The 21,171-nt window shown below is 42.2% G+C and overlaps 1 protein-coding gene across 4 annotated transcripts in view; it reads left to right on the top strand.

Annotated features, from left to right (window-relative positions):
• ZNF704 (zinc finger protein 704) overlaps positions 1–21,171 on the top strand; it is a 244,795-nt gene that overhangs the window by 191,379 nt on the left and 32,245 nt on the right. For all 4 annotated transcript variants that reach the window (XM_057303035.2, XM_057303036.2, XM_057303037.2 and 1 more), the window contains exons 5-6: positions 12,458–12,558; positions 16,811–17,078. In XM_057303035.2, the coding sequence (XP_057159018.1) occupies positions 12,458–12,558; positions 16,811–17,078 (369 nt within the window). The remainder of the gene's footprint in view (positions 1–12,457; positions 12,559–16,810; positions 17,079–21,171) is intronic.

Raw genomic sequence — 21,171 nt, 5'->3', positions numbered from 1 at the left:
CTATGGAAGGCCAAAGAGTTAACCATCAATTCCACAAGACCCCAAGAAAGTCAAGAAGCGCTGATCAGAAATGATTTGTGTGCCCTTTCCATGCCAGATCCCTGATTCTGTCAGATTCTGGATTCTGTGCATTCCAAAATTGTCATGCCAGCTTTAGGACTTACATGACTTAAGCAAGTCACTTGGCCTCTTCAGCATCAGTTTCCTCATCTGTAAAATATGGGAAATGGTGGCACCATATTGATGTGGCTGTTGTCAGGAATATACGAGAGGCCCTGTAAAGAGCAATAAATGTTAGCTGCTAATACTTTGCCTTTCCTCCTCCCCCCTCCCCCACCGCCGTTTGGCAACTGCCTGAATGGGGAATTTGAGAAGCATAGGTGTGGAGAGACGGGGGTGCTTGCCTCCACCCTCCACCCTGACCCACACTGACCGTGCCAATGCCACAGTGGCTCAGGATAACTCCAGATCCCTCAGCCACCCTGTGCTCAATTGGGTGTGCATTAGCCCCCCTGCAATGCACTGGGTGAGTGCAGCAAAGACAGTAGCAGAAATTGGGGGCATAAAAGGAAATCTGACTCAGGACTCTGCATTTCAGAACATTGGCAGCATCTCAGAGGCAATTTCTAAATTTCAGCCTTCATCATTTCCATTTATTTCACAGGTATGTGTCTTAATCATGAACAGTTGTACCTGTGTACTAGGAAGAACCTCAAGTTAGAGAAGAAAGCACTGAGTTAACATAAGGTGCTTCAGTAATAGTTGTACAGTAGCAAACAATTAATCATTTGCTCCACTCTGTATTTTTAATCTTCCAGAGCCAAAAAGCTATGAATCACTTTAAATCGTGAATGGCTGCTCCAGGAAGAAAACAAACCCGTAAAACCCTCACGAATAAGCATGTTGCCAGTCTTTCTGCTGACTTAATTCCTAACCCCCTAATTTTGAGCAGAGAGTGCCTCTTGCAAAAAGAACGGCTGTTCCAGAAATAGATCCATCTGTTAAAACTGCTGGGGAGGGCGGTGCTAAGAACAGCAGCTTGGATCAACTGCATGGATTTCATGGTGATGGTACATACAGCATTGTCAGCCAGGGCAGGGAGCTGATTGGCCTCATAGAGAAAATTCAGGATAAAGAGGAGTGATATCTAGGTAACTTAGTGACAAGATCTTAGAATAACCTGCCATGCAGTATATAGGCTCTGGGACATTGGAGTTCGAAGGACTTTAGAAATCTTCTAGCCCAGTCTCAATCTTTCCAAGTTAAAGGACTACTCAGTATGTCTAGAAATGTCCAGACGTCCCCAAAGATGAGATGCACTTTTAGAATTCATTGATTGAGGAAGCACAGAATGACTAGGGATTTCTGTTAATTCAGAAATCGTTTTGTTGTTTGTTGTTGCTGTTATAGAAATCATTTAAAATCAACTTTACTTAGGTATAATTTTCACACAATAAAATGAACCCATTTTAAGTATACCGTTTAGTGAGTTTTGACTGTCTCTACCTGAGTAACCACCACTCTAACCAAGGCCAGCACTCCTCATACGCCGCTTCAGTCAAAGGCACCACCAAGCCCCAGACAGGCAACCAACCACTGGTATAACTTTCATCACTATAGATTAATGCTACCTGTTGTAGAATTTCAAGTAAATGGAATTATACAGTGTGTATTTTTGGTATACAAAATACCAAATGTTGGCAACAGGAACTCTCATTTATTGCCGGTAGAAATGTAAAATGGTACAACCACTTTGTAAAACAGTTTGGCAGTTTCTTAGAAAGTTAAATATACACTTACCATATGACCCAGCAATTCCACTCTTAGGTATGTATTTACCTAAGAGATAAGAAAACACATGTCCACAAAAAAACTTGCAGACAAATGTTTATAGCAGCTTTATTCATTATCACCCCAAACTGGAAACAACCCAAATGCCCATCAACAGGTACCTGGATAAACAAATTGCGTTATAACCATACAATGGGATACTTCACCACATAAAAGGGAGCAAACTACTGATACAAGAAACAGTGAGTGAATCAAAAAAAACATTATGCAGAGGGGGAAAAAAAGCCAGGCACAAAAGAATACATTCTGGGTTATTCCATTTACAGAACTGTTTTGTTAATTTTGTATACACGTATCACCACAGCATCTATAAACAGCACATGGAGGTGGGAGGTGTTTCATCCGTGCTTGGTGTACATTGAATTCACCTGTTACTTTGTATTAACCCCACACACCTTGAAGATCCAAAATCTCTACTCTCATTCAGTCCCCTCATCTTACAAATAAATAAATAAAGCCCCCAAAAGGTAAGGCAACATGTATACTGTGTAACCGTGAGGTAGCATGAGGTAACATAGCTGCTTCTGGAACCCCTACCAGCTTCTAGGAAGTTACTAATTTTTAAATACACGAGCGCATTTACTGATCTTTTGGCACCTGCTGGGGATCTGTGTGGACCTCTTGACCCTGAAAGAGCCATTGGAGCCGCTGCCAAGGTGTGTGGGTTTTCATGAGACAGGCAGAGGAAGTTTGTATAATGCAGCCAACTCACCTGCACAGAATAACTTGGCCCTCTCTGTCCGTCAAGGTCCCTGGTCCTCTCTGGAGAGGCTTGGATGTGTAAGCCCCTGTCCCTGCCCTGCCATTCCAAAACCACACACACAAGTCACAATACAAAAAAAAAAAAAAAAAAAAAAACCTGAAGATCCTCTCAGTCACCTCAGAACATGACGTTAACTCCAGGCTGCTGACTGATAAAGTGACGTTCATGTGCTTTCTAGAATATAGCTTTAGTTGGACTTACACGTCATATGCATGTTATACAATACTTTGAAGTACTTCAAAAATGTTACATAATTCTTCAAATTCCAGCCATGTTTCCACTCTTGGAACTGAAGGTGACCTTCAGCAGTCACTATATCAATCCTAAGTATCACTCTGGGTTCTGTCAAGAAAATAGAAGCTACTTCGTATATTCCAAGTATGAAACCATTTTTTAGAAACAGGATTGAGGCTTACTATTGGTAGGGCAAGCAGAGAGAAAATCAGGGACACCTTGGCCAAAGGTCTCAGCCAATAGACCCAAGGAAGTTCTAGAGACAGTTCAGAAGCTGCTGCAAAGGCGAAAATCTCTGGGAAGTTCTCTCCAACCATTGTGGCCCACAGCATCAATGTTGAGAAATTCTAAAGAGTTTGTCTGGAAGCTGCTATGCATCTCACATCAGGCATATGTGAGATTCCAGGAGTCTGCTCACAACTGCGTGGAGCTTCAGCTCCTCCTGGGCCTGTTGCGGGTGTTAAATAAGGTACACGTGGAAGCTGCTAGCACAGGACCAGGCACAGAGTGGTTCCCAATCAACGGTGGCCTCCCTCTGTTCCCTTTGCTTTACGTGAAGAAGACCATTCTGTTAGACTTGAGGTCTTTGCTGACGTTGGTGTTCTGCAGAAGTGCTTTCCACTGGTGTGAATTTTCAGCTGTTCTCCATGAGATGGTGGACATTCCAGCTTTGCAAACATCTGTTAGCTCTGCGAGGAGAAGCTAGGGTAGAAGCACAGATGGGACCATTCAGATTTGGCTGCCGCAACTCTGCCAGAAGCTTTGCTTGGTTTGGCTTTCTTGGGCAGGCTTGGACCCATGCAGCAATCTGGGTGTTGTTTATTTAGCTATTTTTTCATGTTCTCCTCCTCCCATGGCTTGCTTTTCTTTAGTGTAACAGCAACTAGTCTGTTTGTAGACAAAGGATTTGTTTCAACTGGATGTAGTTAGGGGACTTTGAAAAGTACTAAACTACCATTTAAAGAGCCTCATGCTTTGCTGCAAGAATGTCTTTGGCCTATGTAGAGACAAATCACTTTACAAAGGTGTAGACAGGGTTAGGGGAAATCAGTAGGGGGTGGTGCAGGACTCCAGGGGCTAACAACCTTGGAAGGCCATTATTAACCCTAACCCCTAGAGCCTTAAGAGGCTCTACAAGGGAGGAATTTCTACAATCCAGAAGGTTACCAGAACTCTGGAAGTATAGCTGTTGGAGAGGTTACCCAACAGAAAGGGTAACTTTTGGAGGAGAGATGTAGCCGCTGCCCACCTGTGGCCAGGCAGAAGGAGAGAGCCAGGAGGAATCAATACCCTCCTGCTTTCCAATCTCTCCTGCCTCCCAGCTGCCTGCCGGTGCCTCTCATTAGCCAAATCCAACCAGAGAGCTATGAACCAGAAGCCCTGTTAATGCAGCCTCCTGGGACCCTGAGCATGGTGCAGAAAAGGCATGGTGTAGACCTGACAGGTCAAATACGACAGGTCATCAAGTCCCTTAATAGATATGTAACTTTTCACATCAAAGAAGCTTTTCTTACAACTTCATGTTTAAGGTTGTTTAATATACAGTCATATGGCATAATTTAACCAATCCCCTATTGTCAACCTTGAGGTTGTTTCTTATTTTTATCTAGTGTAAAAATCTGTGTGATGAATGAATATACATATGTCTTTGCAAATATTTTGAATTACTGTCTTTGGAAAGATTCCTACAAATTGAATTGGCTCAAAGTTATAGGTGTTTCTTAAGCTCTTATTGCCTTAACCTGTATTGCCCTCAAATTTAAAGATGGCCCCTATCTGTGCATGTGTAAACTATGAAGGTAGAGCTCTGACAGTCTGGACTAAAATGGGATAATAAATGTGAGATGAGATATTCAAAAGGAATGTCAAAAGGAAGAGGTCGAGGAGAAAGCAGAACTTTGTTTTGCGATTGCCCCCTCCTCCAAAACAGTTGACAGTCTTCCCACTATATGTAATTATGTTTCTGAGTCCACATTTGCAACTGCCTTGCAAATCCACAGCAACTTTCTATATCTCTAGGATGCAACACTGTTTTCTAATCACTTTTGCTAATGACGTGAGTCATTATAAATTAGTAATTTTTCCTACAGCAGATTTTCCATTGTCTGGTGGTGAACTCAGACTTTCCTCAGGTAGCTACCAGTGTAGGGTATGCAAGATTGGAAGAGAAACGTACGATATAAAGTGAAGAGAAAACCATCTTATAATTCAATCCTCACAATGCAGGGCATCACCATGGGTGTCCCCTGAGAAGTTAATTTACAGCCAGGTAAGATAAGCAAGTGTTAATCATACTGAGAAACATTAAATTCTACAGAACAAATCTTTTTGACAAACATTCTTTGAACACAGATGATTCACTAAGTAAATTTTACAAAGTGCTATTTAAATAAATTAAGATATCTCAAATGTGGCTCATCTCTGAGGTCCCAAAACACAACCTTTCTGAGATTGAACATAACAAATATTTATTGAGCCAGACACTGTGAGGCACTGGGATAGAGTATAGTCTATCCCCAAAGTGCCTCTTGAAAACCCAGCAAAAGGAAAAAAGGAAAGAGGAGACAAAGTTCATCATGTTTCTTAATATCATTACCTAATTTTCTCTGGGTAACAGATTTCTTTGGAACCTTTAGCAGGGGTTCAAGGAAGGTGTGTGTATGTGTGAGGAGGAGATAAACAATTGCTGTTGGTAGTTATCCTAATTCCAAGTGACTTAACAGAGGATAATGGTCAGCTTCCTTGGATTCTGGGGGTTTGATGCCTCCAAAATGTATCATCTACCTGAAGTAACAAATGAAAATTATGGAAAGAAGTTAAACCAATGATATTTATTTTTCTGTAATCAGGACCAACCTTAACTACTTGTCAATTTAAAAAAACAAATGCTTGACGTATTATTGCAAGGACGAACAGTAATCTTGTAAATAGTACTTGTTATGGCACAAAAATACCACTGTGATTATCATATCCTAAAACAATCAGCAATTTGAGGCCTTAAAAAAGTCCCATGATGTAGGAGGAATTTGGCTTTATATGTCGTACAATAATTACTATTATATTCAGTATGAAAGCCTACATCTGACTGACTCATTGGTAAGAGCCATCAGATGACACTGGATAAGTCTTGTAACTTTCTGGAGTCTTGTTTCCCATCATGAATATCAGAAATATGGAAATAGTGTCTTACGCTTTGCCCATTCCTTTCCCACTCTCTAAGGCGGGGGTCCCCAACTCCCGGGCCTGAGGCTGGTTATCAGTCCGCACACAGCCGGTTAGGAACCCCGCCACACAGCAGGAGGCGAGCGAGCATTACCGCCTGTGCTCTGCCTCCTGCAGGTCAGCAGCCACATTAGATTCTCATAGGAGCATGAACCCTATTGTGAACCAGATTGCGCGCTCCTTATGAGAATCTTAGCTAATGCCTGATGGAACAGTTTCATCCCGACCTGTGCCATCCTCTCCCAACCTGCGCCACAGTCCCTGGAAAAATTGCCTTCCATGAAACCGGTCCTGGTGCCAAAAAGGTTGGGGACTGCTGCTGTAAGGCAAGTATTTTATCCTTCTCAAGTATCCTCAAACTTCATACACAACCTTCCCTCTTTGTCCTCAGTTCTGACCCCACTTCCTGCCTCATTGAAAAATTAGGAACAGTCATACAGGAATGCCTTTTTTTCCCTTCTCCGCCAAATTAGCAAATTAACTGCATCTGCAGCCACCATCTTGTTTCCCTCCTTTTTCCAGCAGAGAACTGTCCTGTCTCATCCAAGGCAGCCCCTCTCCCTGTGCTGTGTGTATTGGCGCTGCTCTCCTGACCTTCTGAAAAACCCTCATCCTGTAGCTAACCTCTGCTTCTCTACTGCACCATCAGTTTCCCTGTCTTTGCAGTCACTCCCATCAGCATAGAAACTCACCTTAGTATAACTTATCTTTACAAACCCTCCCTTGACTGCTCATAGGTCAGCAAAATTTCTTGAAAACATTGGCACTTACTCTCTCTGTTTTCCTAAATCCCACTTACTCTCCAGTCCATACCAATCTGACTTCCATCCACAACACTCTACGGAGATTTACTGCTATGTGGGCCACCAGCATCCTCCATATGCCAAATCCAAGGAACATTCCCAGTCCTTATTCAACACAGTTGGTCACATCTTCCTTCCTAAGACACTTTCTTCTATTTGTGCTTTTAATGTCATGATCTGCTGACCACTTCTCTCTCTTACTGCTCCTTCTCAATCTCCAACATAAAATATTGGATGCTGCAGTGCACCCTAATCATCTCTAACTGCATTTTTCCCTAGATGGGCTCATCCACACCCAAGCTTTCAGTGCTCCATCTCCTGACCCCAAATTTATATCTCTATCCCTGACTCTCCCTGATTCCAGGTTCACATATCCAGTGTCCTGTGTGCAATCTCCTTTTGATACATAATAGGCATCTCAAAATTAACATATCCAAAACTCACCCACAACTCACCCAGTCATTCAAACCTAAAACATGGAAGTCATCTTTAACACCATCCCTCTTATCATTCCTCATAGTCAACCCAACAGCAAGTATTATTGGATCTGCCTCCAAACTATGTCTTGAATGTGTCTATTTTTCTCCATCCTCTCTGCCCAAAGCCTCTAAGCCACCATCTCTTCTCACCTGCAGTGACTTCATGCACTGACTCCATGCTGGTGATTACATTTGTCTTCTATCCCAAAACAGAGTAATATTTAAAAAAAAAAAAAAAAAAAAACTTAAGTCATACAGTGTCAATCTCTTCCTTCAGTTACTTCTCTTTTATTTTAGAAGAAAATCCAAATTCCTTACCTTTGTCTGCAAAGTCCCACATGATCTGACCCTGCTTCTGCACTTTATCTCAAACAAATCACTCCCTCCCACATTTCATTCTAAACACACCGTCATTCTTTCTGGCCTCCAAGAGGCAAGGTCTTTCTCATCTTCAGGCCTCTGCTTTTAACTCTTCGCTATGCCTGGAAAACTCTAGCTCTTAGCTTGGCTGGCTCCTTCTCCAACTTTCAGGTCCCAGCTCAATAGTCACCTTCTACAGACCTCATGCTATATCTGAAATGGTCATCATGTATTATAATTTATGTCTCTCCCCTACTAGAATTTCACTTCCTTGAAAGAAGCCTCATTTCTTTTTTTGTTCTCTATCCCCAGAACATAGAATATTCCTTGCTAAATAGATATTTGGTTTAATGAATGAAAGAATGCCATCAGCAAAAAGGTTAGGAATGAATCAAAAAGTGTTTTCATCTATCATGACTTCATTTCCAGACAGATACTTGGACTGTTGGGTACGTGTATTTTTGCTTGAGTCATTGGTTCTCTTAAGTGGAAGATATTTTCTACAATATAGCTTCATCATTTGAAAAATGGGCAGGAAGCATTTGTAGTGTGAGGACTTGTTCATTAATGTTTGCCATAGTTTGATATGGTTCATTTACCTCCACCAAAATCTCATGTTGGAATTTGATCCCCAGCATAGGGGTGTTGGGAGGTGGGGCCTAGTGGGAGGTGTTTAGGTCATTGGGGTGCATCCCTCTTGAATGACGTGGTGCCATTCTCACATGGCATGAGAGTCTCACTCTCATGAGACTGGATTGGTTTTTGAGAGAATGGATTAGTTCCCTGGAGAGTGGGTTGTTGTAAAGCCAGAACACCCCTTGGGTTAGATCCCTCTTGGCATATTCCTGCATCACCTTTGACCTCCACTATGATTTAACTCAACACAAAAACCCTCACCAGAACCTGAGCAGGTGCTGGCGCCATGCTTCATATGCAGCCTGTGGAACCACTAGCTAAATAAACCTCTTTTCTTTATACCCAGCATCAGGTATTCTTTTATGGCAATGCAAAATGGACTAAGACATTATTGTTAAGTTATATGCTTTGAATAAAATAATATTTTGAATTCTGCAGAATTCCTTTTTGTGAACCTAGCAGGTTTGAAGGTGGGATTTAAATCGCCCCCTCTGGCGCATCTTATATTTCATGTGTGTAGATCACTGGCCCAAGGAGGTCAGGAAGGCTGAAATTTGTGAACTGTCTCCTTGGAATAAATACAGGCTCATAAGGATCATGTACTTAAAGTCTCCTAATTGTGTCTTTGCTTCTCTGCATTTTCACGTCCCTCAAAGAGCTTCAGCTGTAACTCATGTAGCTCTGGGTCCTACGCCCAGCACTGCACACTGCAGGTAGAACATCATGGAGCTGGGTGTGTGTGCCCAGGAGCTGCAGAAGAAACAGCAAGATTGCTGTGCTGTGAATGCTGGCCACCCAGGCAGAGCCTCTGTGGCACAGTGGGCCCTGGGCTCACGAAGCCCATGTGAACAGTGGGCTCCTTCTGTGGTTGGTAATCTGCTCTAGCAGACTGCTGCAATGTGCTGCCACATTTGTCCTCTGGTTGCCATGCTTAAGGCAACCATTCACCAACACATGAGCACTCTTCAATTCTGGAAGCTCCCAAGTACCATTTTCAATTCAGAAACCTATGGAAAATCTTCAGCATGGGGTGGCTATCCAGATAAATCATCTGGATACTGATTCCATCAGTAATAGCTGATGAGTCGTCTTCTAAATATGTGAATGATTGCTTCATAGACTCAAGAGTATGATGGTGTGAACCAGAAGTACTTGATGGCAGATATTCTAGCAGGCACATAAATCAAGCTACATCAGTTCCATCAGTTTGGGAAAGATGCCACCACTGCTGTATGTGTTGGTCAGGGTGGGCTTACTATTGGAACAACCCATTTTTCTCACATGTCAGTAGCTTAACACAATAAACGTTTGTTTATTCTCATGTCACAATCCAGTCAGGTCAGTGGAGGTTCTGAAGAGGGTGGATGTCTTCGCTCCAAACAGCCCTCTGGGGATCCAGGCTTCTTCCTTCTAGTGCAGACCTTCTTAACCTGGAATCCACAGATCCCCAAATGGATACACAGAATCCAGGAAGTCGGTGAACCTGCATGGGGGAAAAAGTGTATCTTTATTTTCACCAACCTCTTAACCATAATTTAACATTTCCTGTAATTATGATTTAAGGCATGAAGCCATAATAATGTTAGCACCACCTGTGACTTTAATACCCATCAAAATCATAGATGTTTCATATCACATTACAATTTTAGTAGATATCATGAAATATCATTTATTCATAACACTACTTTAAAATTATGGTAGGTATTAGGCCCACTTCAAGGTATTGTTATTTACTACGTTAATTAGAGAGTATGCATATTGCCGTATTACAAAATTTTTTTTTTTTAAGTTCAACTTTTATTTTAGATTCGGGGTACCTATGCAGCTTCGTTACATGGGTATATTGCGTGATGCTGGGGTTTGGGATACAATTGAGCCTATCACCCGGGTAGTGAACATAGTACCCAATAGATAGTTTTTCAACACTTACCCCACTCCCTATTTCCCTCCTCTAGTAGTCCCCAATGTCTCTTATTTCCATCTTTATGTCCATGTGGACCCATCGTTTAGCTCCCACTTAGAAGTGAGAGCATGCAGTATTTGCTTTTCTGTTTCCGCATTAATTCACTTAGGATAATGGCCTCCAGCTGCGTCCATTTTGCTGCAAGGGACATAATTTCATTCTTTTTCATGGCTTTGTAGTACTCCATGATGTATGTGTAACACATTTTATTTATTCATTACACTGACACCTAGGTTGATTCCATGTCTTTGCTACTGTGAATAGTGCTGCGATGAACATACAAGTACATGGATCTTTTTGGTAGAATGATTCATTTTCCTTTGGGTATACACCCAGTAATGGGATTGCTGGGTCGAATGGTACTTCTATTTTTAGTTCTTTGAGAAATCTCCAAACTGCCTTCTACAGTGGCTGAACTAATTCACACTCCCGTCAGCAGTGTATATGCATCCTCGTTTCTCTGCAGCCTCGCCAGCATGTATTATTTTTTGACATTTTGATAATAACCATTCTGACTGGTGTGAGATGGTATCTCATTGTGGTTTTCATTTGCATTTCTCTGATGATTAGTGATATTGAGCATCTTTTTCCTATTTTTTTTGGCCACTCGTATGTCTTCTTTGAGAAATGTCTGTTCATGTCCTTTGACCACTTTTTAATGGGGTTACAAAATATTTAATGTTTTTTTCTAGCTGTATTTCAATACACTTGCATTTCTTTATAATTTTGTGTATTTTATTTTAAACATTAAAAACCACTATTCTGAGAAGGATTCATAGGTTTCACCAGACTGCCAAAAGGGTTCATGGCAAACAAAAAATTAAGAACTCTGATCTGGTGGTTTTGCTATACCCTAAGACCTTTGTGTCCTTTGCATCTAGCCAGCAGAGCAGACTGGGGGTGACACTGGGAAGTAGTTGAGGGGCAAAGCTTAGAAGGAATGTGTGTCACTTCTCATCCGTCAGCCCTAATTCAGTGATGTGATCCCATTTGACTGCAAGGGAGTCTGGGAATCAAGGTCTAGCTGTGTACCCAGCAGGAAAAGGAAATGGGGCTTGGTGAACACATGGAAGTGACTGTCACCATACCCAAGGGAACAGTCAGCAAAGAGGTGGCATCCCAAGGACAAGGGACCTCCCTGGAGAAAACTCACTTTCTATAAAATTTACTCTAGGATGCATAATCATAATAATCCTGTAATAGCTGCTGTTGGTTGAATGGCTATTCCTGTCAGCATTCTGCTAACTGATTCACTTCCATGATGTCATTTAATCCTCATAATAATGCTGTGAAACAGGTACTGTTATTATTCCTATTTTATAAATAAGAGCACTGAGAACTCAAGAAATAAGCCCAAAATCAGTGCTCTCAATCGTGGCACTGGACTGTTTTAGAAAATATTGCCGCAGCCTGGGCAACATGGCAAAACCCTGTCTTTACCAAAAATACAAAAAATTAGCTAGGCATGGTGGCATGTACCTATGGTCCCAACTACTTGGGAGGCTAACGTGGGAGGATCTCTTGAGCCCAGGAGGCGGAGGCTGCAGTGATCCAAGATTGTGCCGCTGCACTCCAGCCTGGGTGACAGAGTGGGACCCATCTCTGAAAAAAAAGGAAAAGAAAATACTGTGACCCTTGTTGAAGAGGTGGAATTTTGTACTGGTGGAGGGGATGGTTTCTGGAGCCAGAGTCCCTGGATTCGTATTTCAACTTTGCCAGTAGCTGGTTCATTGACTGGACACTTTTTACGGAGCTTTCTATGCGTCTGTAAAATGGAGATTAATATTAGTATCTGTCTTTTAGGATTAAAGGAGATAAACACTTAAGACAGCACCTGGCACATAGTAAGTGCTCAGTGAATGTTATCCACTGTTTAGACAGCCAGAATGGCCCTGTGACTACCTTCATGAACATGATCTGGAATATTCCAGCAGAGCCCATTTCTCTTGAAGGATATGAGGAAATAACTGAGGTCACCAAGATACTCACAAACCTAGGGGTGCCTACAATAGTGTGCAGAGTTATAGTCAAGAGGCTGGGGATGCTGCTACTTTTCTAATGAAGGAAAAAAATATGTTGGGATGACATAAAGAAAATGTTGTTAGAAAATAGTTTCCATTCTAATATCACTCTCTCCCCTTTACAGAATTCCATGAAGGTGATGTTCAAATGCCTCTGGAAAAACTGTGGGAAGGTGCTGAGCACTGCAGCAGGTATCCAGAAACACATCCGGACCATCCATCTGGGGTAAGGCAGCTCTCTCTTCAGGGATGCAGCCCCCATCTGCTCAGTCTAGAGCCACCCGCACTCAGAAATTGCACACCACACTGTGCCTTAAAGGTTCTGGACACTGGGCTGGCTTGGTCTTCCTAATCTCTAGAGAGATGGCCACTGCAGATCATCTAAGCCAATATGGCACAGTGGAAAGAACAAGGATGTAACATCCTAGAGCCTCATTAGTTCACTTACTGAGTCACTTTAGGCAAGTTGCTACCCTGAGCCCCAGTTCCCTATGGAAATTTATAATAATGTCAGCTCTTCAGGGTCAAGTGTGAGTGCCAAAGATAAAATGTATGTGAGAGAGACTTTAAAGTACAAAACACTAGAGTAACCTGGAATCTGTGATTGGACTTCAAGGGGTCCTTGAACCCACTGAAATTACCTGTGGAATGAAATGTACATTTATTTTCCAGTGGAGAGTATTCATGACTTTAAGCCTCACAAGCATATATAGCCTAAAAAGAGTTCAAGAATCACCACACCAATCGATGCTGCTGTTGCTGTTCTTACGAAATCACTTTCTGTTGCTCAGATAAGCCATTTATTTGTAAAATCTATACTTTTCCTCATTATATAACAGCCTTCTAAAGGAAAGATAAAATGAAGGTTTAGGAGCCATAGCAGTTACAGGTCACCCCAGGGGGGCAGTGGTATTCCGTCAGTCTTGTGCTTTTTGCCCTGAGTCTATCTTGCCCAGGGATCTGAGAAGGGACCTTGAGAGGCTGTAAGTCAGAACCAGTGTTCATAAGGCAAACACAAATGCACGGCCAGGCTTCTGTGTGCTTGGACACAGAGGAGTCCTTTCCACAAGATAAGTGCAGAGAAATAAATGCAGCAGTCACTTTACCCAGCAAGGGATACATTTAGAAAATGCTTCATGCCCAACAAGTGATATAGGCAGAAGGTGAAAATAGCTTCTAAGGTAATCTATGAAGGTGGCTCCATAGTGACCATGGAGAGAAACAGGGATCTAGCTCTCTAATCATCCAGGCTGATGTTTGGGGACACACCAGAGCCTTCCAGAGCGTATGGCCTGGAGAGCACTGGAGATAGGGCCTGGTAAGGCTTCCCTGGCCAGAGTCTACCTTATGTGTAAGAAATACCAATTGAAATACCTCAGGGAAGAACACCCTCCTTCTGCTCCTGAATCCTTCAGGGAAGGAAATCCTGCAGTGTCTCCCCTGAAATCTCATTGTCAAGACAATTCACAATGTAAGCAGCTCAGTTTTTTTAAAGGTTTAGAAAGAACTTCCCAAAGCTAAAGCCAGGAGGTAGGGTATTTGTTTTAAAGTCTGTCTGCCCAGAAAACTGAGTCCTATTCGGTCCCATCAGAAGCATATGCTGTTTATATGTATTTATAGACCCTGGAATTGGTATCACGTGTTAGTCCTGTGAGTTCCTGGGGTGCTCTCACAGTGGGTGGAATCTAAAATGCAACCACTTTGCTTTCCTGGGATCCCCTTTTTCCTGATGTGCTTTTAGAATTTCCCTGGTGAATTATGGTTCATAGCCCTGCCAGGCACCGCACAGGAATGGGCCTGGGTTAGCAGGACTCTGAGGCTAATCTATGCTTGTGAAGCCCGGGGCCTGTGCTCTCTGATGCACTGGGAGAGGGAACATACCTTTGCCTTTATCCATGAACTCAATTACATGGCTGTAGGATGATGGGGCATTTTTAATGAGTATTAGCTGGTGAGGGGATGAGGAGGGAAACATGTCAAAGCCAGAAGAAAATATGCCGTCACCTCTGATGTATCTGCAGTACACACCATGCCTGTATAAAAAGCACACACTTTTCAATCCCACTCCATTCTTGTACACCAGGGGCTGGTCCTGACTTAACCCCACGTGGGACACGCAATGTCCCCCAGGCCTGTGTGTCTATTAGCAGCACTTGGCAGCCAGCAGCAACTCAACCTGCCTTTAACTGGAAAGGAAGTGGGGACAGGAATAGAACAGATGCTCGTTCTTCTTCCCACTCTCTGGGGTCTTTAATGGTATGCTGGTCACAAGGCCAAGCCCTGCCAGACCTGATAGGGTGCAAACACACCTCCCCAGGCGCCTCAGCCTGGGAGCTCAGGGGAAATGGAGCTAGGCTGGGACAAGCCACTGATTTGAACAAAAAGACAGGCCTGTGAAGAGGTGAGGCATGGATTTTATGTTAGATTCTATGCAGGGCTCATTGGTGGGGAAAAGGTATGTTCTGAGTCAGGGATCTGCTGCTGCTGCTGCTGCAGTGAGGGGACACCCGTGGCCTCTGCCCAGCCATCCCCAAAGCCAGGTTTCTAGAGAAGAGAAGCACCACTTCTCTACAAACTCACAAATTATCTAATAAACATTTTCTGACATTATGGGGAGTTATTTTATTTTACTCAAAACTTTCTGTGGAAAAGTATAATGTTCTATGTTTCAGGGAGAGGAACTTTGAAAACAACTAAGAAGCTACTTTTCCTGGTGATGGTGAAAATTGAGACCTTCTAACATCATCTTTGTTTTTATTTAATAAGCATTTTATGTAGTGTTTATATTGTGTCAGATCTGCTTCTAAGCACCCTATATTTATTAGCTTAATCATCACAAAATCTGGTACTATAATTAATGATCCCTATTTTATAAGCGGAGAAACTGAGGAACAGGGGCTATGTGTAGGCCACCAAAATCATGCACACAACTAGAATGTGTAGGAGTCGGGGTTTGAACCTAGGAAGTCTAACCTCAGAATCCATTCTCTTAATCACTGTGCCACAACAACCTCAGCTCCATTCATTCACTCATTCATTCAGGCAACATTTGCTAGGTACCTACCCTCTGCCAAATACACCGATGTGTGTGGAGTGACACATGATGAACAAAACACATCCCTAGAGAATCAGTCATAGTGAAGCGACAAAAGGTTTAACAAAATACAGACAGGTAGCCAGTGATTAACAAAACGGATGAGTAAACACACTTCAGAGGGAGCACAGAGCACTAACAGTTAGGAGTGAAGTCCTAACTCCCAACCTTCAGAATACACCCAGGACTTAACGTCTCGGCCCTTGCACTGCTTGCCTGCCCTGCTCATCTGGAATATTGCTGACAACAGCTCCTTGGTGGCGTCGTGGCGTCTGCTTTTGCTTTTGTCTTCCTGTCCTCTATTTCCCAGACAGTATCCAGAGTGATCCTTTTAAAATTAAGTTAGAGTTCTGAAAACCCCCAGTGGCTTCCACCACGTTCAGAATGCAAGCCAAAGCCATCGCCGTGGGCTACAGGCCCTGGATGACCTTGCCTCTGCCCTGTTCTCCCTCCTCCCATCACTCCCTGGGGTCCCGAGCTCCAGCCTCTGGCCTCTCTGCCAGGCCCGCCCACTTGAGAGCTGTGTGTCACTTCTCCCTGGTGTGTTCTCACTGTGGGTGCCAGCATGGTGTCTCCCTCACTTCCTCGAGGCAGGTCTCTACTCAAATGTCACCTCCTCAGAGAGGCTTCCTCTGGCCACTCTCTTTAAAATAGTGCCCGCATCACTAATCCTGCTTAACAACACTGTTATGCTGTTGAATTTTTCTTTCTGGGACTTAGTAACACCTGATATATTAAATATCTATTTTTTAAATTATTTTTTAATTTTTTTAATCTCTGTTTTCAGAGATTGAATGGGGGGGTACAAGTGCAGTTTTGTTACATGGCTGTGTTGCACAGTGATAAAGCCTGGGCTTTTAGTGTAACCAGCATCCAAATAGTGAACGTGGGACCCCTTAAGTCATTTCTCATCCCTCACCTCCCTCCCACCCTCCCCGTTTCGAAGTCTCTAATGTCTATTATTTCACTTTCTGTGTCCATGTATACACATTATTTAGCTTCCACTTAATAAATATCTATTTCTTTAGGGGTTTCTTGTCTGCTTGTAAGTTCCCACTATAAGTTCCATCAGGGCAGAGTCTATATTTTATTCACTGTGTTATCAGGAGACCCTGGAACAGTGCCTGAACATACTAGATTCTCAATAAATCATTGTTGAATAATTGATTGAATGAGTGAATGAATTAATGAATTGCTTTAAGACATCAAGGAAGGGTTCCCTGGAAGTGGACAGTTGAACTGAGTGCTGCAGGATAAGGAAGAGTTTGCAAGGCAAACAAGAGGGAGGAAAAGCATTCCAGACAGAGGGGAAATGCATGTGCAAGATTTCAAGGCAAGAAAACAGATTGGCTTAGTATGATTGTTTTGCTCTCTTTTGCATTAGGCGCGTTGGAGACTCTGATTACAGTGATGGAGAAGAGGACTTTTACTACACTGAGATCAAGCTCAACACAGACTCAGTGGCAGATGGGCTGAGCAGCCTGGCCCCGGTCTCACCTTCCCAGTCCCTGGCTTCACCTCCTACTTTCCCCATCCCAGATTCAAGCCGAACAGAAACTCCTTGTGCCAAAACGGAGACTAAGTTGATGACGCCCTTGAGCCGCTCAGCTCCCACCACCCTCTACCTCGTGCACACTGACCATGCTTACCAGGTGACTTGCAGGGGACTGTGAGAGCAATCACTTTGACCTTGACCAAAACCAGGGGCCATCTGGCCTATGAGTAAAAGACAACTCGGTGGAAAAACAGCATCACACACGGCAGCCCGGTAGCTTTGTTTTTTTCTCCCTTTAAAGCCTAAGATCTCACACAGATAGGGTCCTATGGTCTAGTCTCAGATTGCCCAGTGCTGCCTGTGGATTCGATCCCGTAGAGATTGTTATGATGATAAAAATCCCTTGGGCACAGTGGCTCACGCCTGTAATCCCAAACACTTTGGGAGGCTGAGGCGGGCAGATCACCTGAGGTCGGGAGTTCGAGACCAGCCTGACCAACATGGTGAAACCCCATCTCTACTAAAAATACAAAATTAGCTGGGTGTGGTGGCACATGCCTGTAATCCCAGCTACTGAGGAGGCTGAGGCAGGAGAATCACTTGAACCCAGGAGGCAGAGGTTGCGGTGAGCCGAGATCTCACCATTGCACTCCAGCCTGGGCAACAAGAAAAACTCTGTCTCAAAAAAAAAAAAAAAAAATCCCTAATATTATCTGGGCATGGTGGCGTGCACCTGTAGTCCCAGCTACTCGGGAGGCTGAGGCGGGAGAATTGCTTGAACCCGAGAGACAGAGGTTGCAGTGAGCCAAGATCGCACCACTGTACTCCAGCCTGGTGACAGAGCGAGACTCTGTCTCAAAAACAAAATCCCTAATGTTGCAAAGCCCTCAAAATGGTGCCTGGCACATTACATAAGTATCTGTTTAAAAAAAAAATAAGGCCGGGCACAGTGGCTCACACCTGTAATCCCAGAACTTTGGGAGGCTGAGGCAAGTGGATTGCTTGAACTCAGGAGTTCGAGACCAGCGTGGGCAACATGGTGAGACCCCCATATCTACAAAAAATACAAAAATTAGCCAGGCATGGTGGTGCGTACCTGTAGTCCCAGCTACTTGGGAGGCTGAGGTGTGGGAGGATCACCTGAGCCCAGGGAGTTTGAGGCTGCAGTGAGCTGTGATCATGGCACTGCACTCCAGCCTGGGTGACAGAGTAAGACCCTGTCTCAAAAAAATAAATAAAATAAAAGGTAAGCATTGGAAAGCTTTGGCACAGTGTCAGAATCACACTCCAAATCCGAGACTTCATGCCCTGCCTTCTAAATGGATAATTAAGCATTTCAGATTAGAGTAGTCGTTCTCAATGTTCCCCAAATCAACAGTGCCAGCATCACCTGGGAACTTGTTAGAAATGTAAATTCTTGGGACCACCCCTCTTCTACACCCTCCTCTGTGCCCCCCACCAACCCTGCATTCTGTTTTAACAGGCTCTCCAGGGAATCCTGAGTCATGCTAAAGTCTGAGAAGACCTTAGGGACAAATCCTGCAAATTTAGGACATGGGTAAAACTCCCTTTTTTTCTGCCAGAAGTTACTTTTTTTTTTTTTTTGAGACAGGGTCTCTATCTTTCTCTCAGGCTGGAGTGCACTTCACTGCGGCCTCGAGCTCCTGGGCTCAAGCAATCCTCCTGCCTCAGCTTCCCAAGCAGCTGGGACTACAGGTGTGCACTACCACATCCAGCTAATTTTTTAAACTTTTTGTAGAGACGAGCTCTCACTACATTGCCCAGGCTGGTCTCGAACTCCTGTCCTCAAGCAGTCCTCCCATGTTGGCCTCCCAACATGCTAGGATTATAGGCTTGAGCCACCATGCCTGGCCATTAATTCTTTTAAATGTTGATTTGTTTTTATACAATGTTAATACATTCAAATTTTAAGAAAATATTTTTCACATAATTCTCAACTGCCTTATTCAACTTTTTAAAATCTCCTTTACATACTTGTAATTATGTTCTCCCACCCTTGTTTTATAAAAACTTTTCATGTAACTAAATAATATCCAATTAAATTGAAACAGCAAATTGTTTTAATCGTTCTTATTGTTAGGTATTTACTTTTTAATGTATCCTGTTTTTTCGTCATCATTAATAACTCCACTGTAAACATCTCTGTGCCTGCTGTGTTTTATTTTTTGTTTAAATTCTCAGAAGAATAATTATTGAGTCTGAGGATGTAATATGAGGGAACAGTTTATGGCTCTTACTATGTATTGCCAGAATGCTTTCCAGTGCTACCAAGTACAAAGCCACTGCCACTAGCAAATATATTTGTAATTAGAAAATTACACCTATAGAGGAAAAATTTAGCCACTTATTTAGCAGACTTAAACTCAAGAGTAATTGAATAGAGCTAATATTTGAATTAGTTAGTGTAATAAATTTCATTCCTGACTCTTATTATGTTGGTCAAAACGAATAATTCATTCATCTTCATTTATCACTGTTTCACTTAGGTCAGAAATCCTGGGTACTAACTTAGTTAAATCATTTTGCTCATCTATATAATGAGAGAGTTGGAACACACACTAGTTGATCTACAAGGTCCTTCCCAAAGCATAAACTTAGAAATATTGAGACTTTTCTGTTTATAGAAATTATAAATGTTCAGCATAGAAAATATTAAACACAGTAAAGAAAGAAAATTCATCCCTAATTCCAAACCTTAGTTAATATTTTTTGTATGTACTTCAAGACTTTGTTCTGTGTTTATACATATGCAGTTTTTAAAAGGGATCCGTTGCAGAACTGTTTTTACTGTGTTTTATTTTTTCTATTTAATATATCATGAACATTTTCCCATGCCAATGAATCTTCTTCAACAACAGTATTTTAAAAATTGATGCCTAATATTTATACGTATTTGTGGGGTACACAGAACATTTTGTTATATGCATAGGATGTGTAATAATCAAGTCAGGGTATTTTGAATATTAATCGCCTTGTGTATTTATCATTTCTGTGTGTTGGGAACATTTCCAGTCCTCTCTTCTAGCTATTTTGAAATATAAAATACATTATTGTTAGCTATAGCCATCCTACTCTGCTATCAAACATTAGTACTCATTCTTTCTATCTAACTGTATGTTTGTACCTACTAACCAACATCTCTCCCTACCTTGTCCCATCACACCCTTCCCCATCTCCTGTAACTATCATTTTATTCTCTACCTCCATGACATCAATTATTGTATTTCCCACATATGAGTGAGAACATGTGATGTTTATCTTCAAGTGCCTAGCTTATTTCACTTACATAGTGACCTCTAGTTCCATTCATATGGCTGCAAATGACAGGATATCATTCTTTTTAATGGCTGAATAGTACTCCATTGTGTTCTTACCACATTTTGACACTTCATCTGTTGATGGACACTTAGGTTGATTCCATATTATCTTTGCTATTGTGAATAGTGCTGCAATAAACATGAGAGTGTAGGTGTCCCTTTGATAGGCTGATTTCCTTTCCTTTAGATAAATACCCAGTAGTGAGATTGCTGGATTATATGGTAGTTCTGTTTTTAGATTTTGAGAAATCTCCATACTGTTTTCCATAATAGGTGTATTAATTTACATTCTTACCAACAGTATATAAAAGATCCCTTTTCTCTGCTTCCTCACCAGCATCTGTTATTTTTTGTCTTTTTAATAATAGCTAATCTAACTAGGGTGAGACGATACTTCATTGTGGTTTTGATACACATTTTTCTGATATTAGTGACGTTGAGCATTTTTTCATGTACCTATTGGTCATTTGTATGTGTGCTTTTGAAAAATTTTTATTCAGGTCCTTTGCCCACTTTTTAATGGAATTATTTGGTTTTTGCTATTGAGGTGTTTGAATTCATTGTATATTCTGGATAGTAGTCTCTTGTCAGATGAATAGTTTGTGGATATTTTCTCACATTCAACAGGTTGCTCTTCACGCTGTTGATTGTTTCTTGTGCCGTGCAGACGCTTTTTAGTTTAATACAGTCACATTTGTCTATTTTGTTTGTTTGTTTGTTTCTTGTGCTTTTGAAGTCTTAGCCATAAAAATATTTGCCTAGGCCCATGTCCTAGAGTGTTTTTCTTGTGTTTTCTTCCAGTAGTTTTATAGTTTAGGATCTTACATGTAAGTTTTTAATCCATTTTGAGTGGATGTTTGTAAATGACAAGAGCTAGGGGTCTAGTTTCATGTTTCTGCACGTGGATATCCA

The sequence above is a fragment of the Pan paniscus genome, chromosome 7, assembly GCF_029289425.2.
Source record: "Pan paniscus chromosome 7, NHGRI_mPanPan1-v2.0_pri, whole genome shotgun sequence".
In the NCBI taxonomy this organism is placed as follows: Eukaryota; Metazoa; Chordata; class Mammalia; order Primates; family Hominidae; genus Pan; species Pan paniscus.
This window is presented reverse-complemented; position numbering and strand designations above follow the sequence as displayed.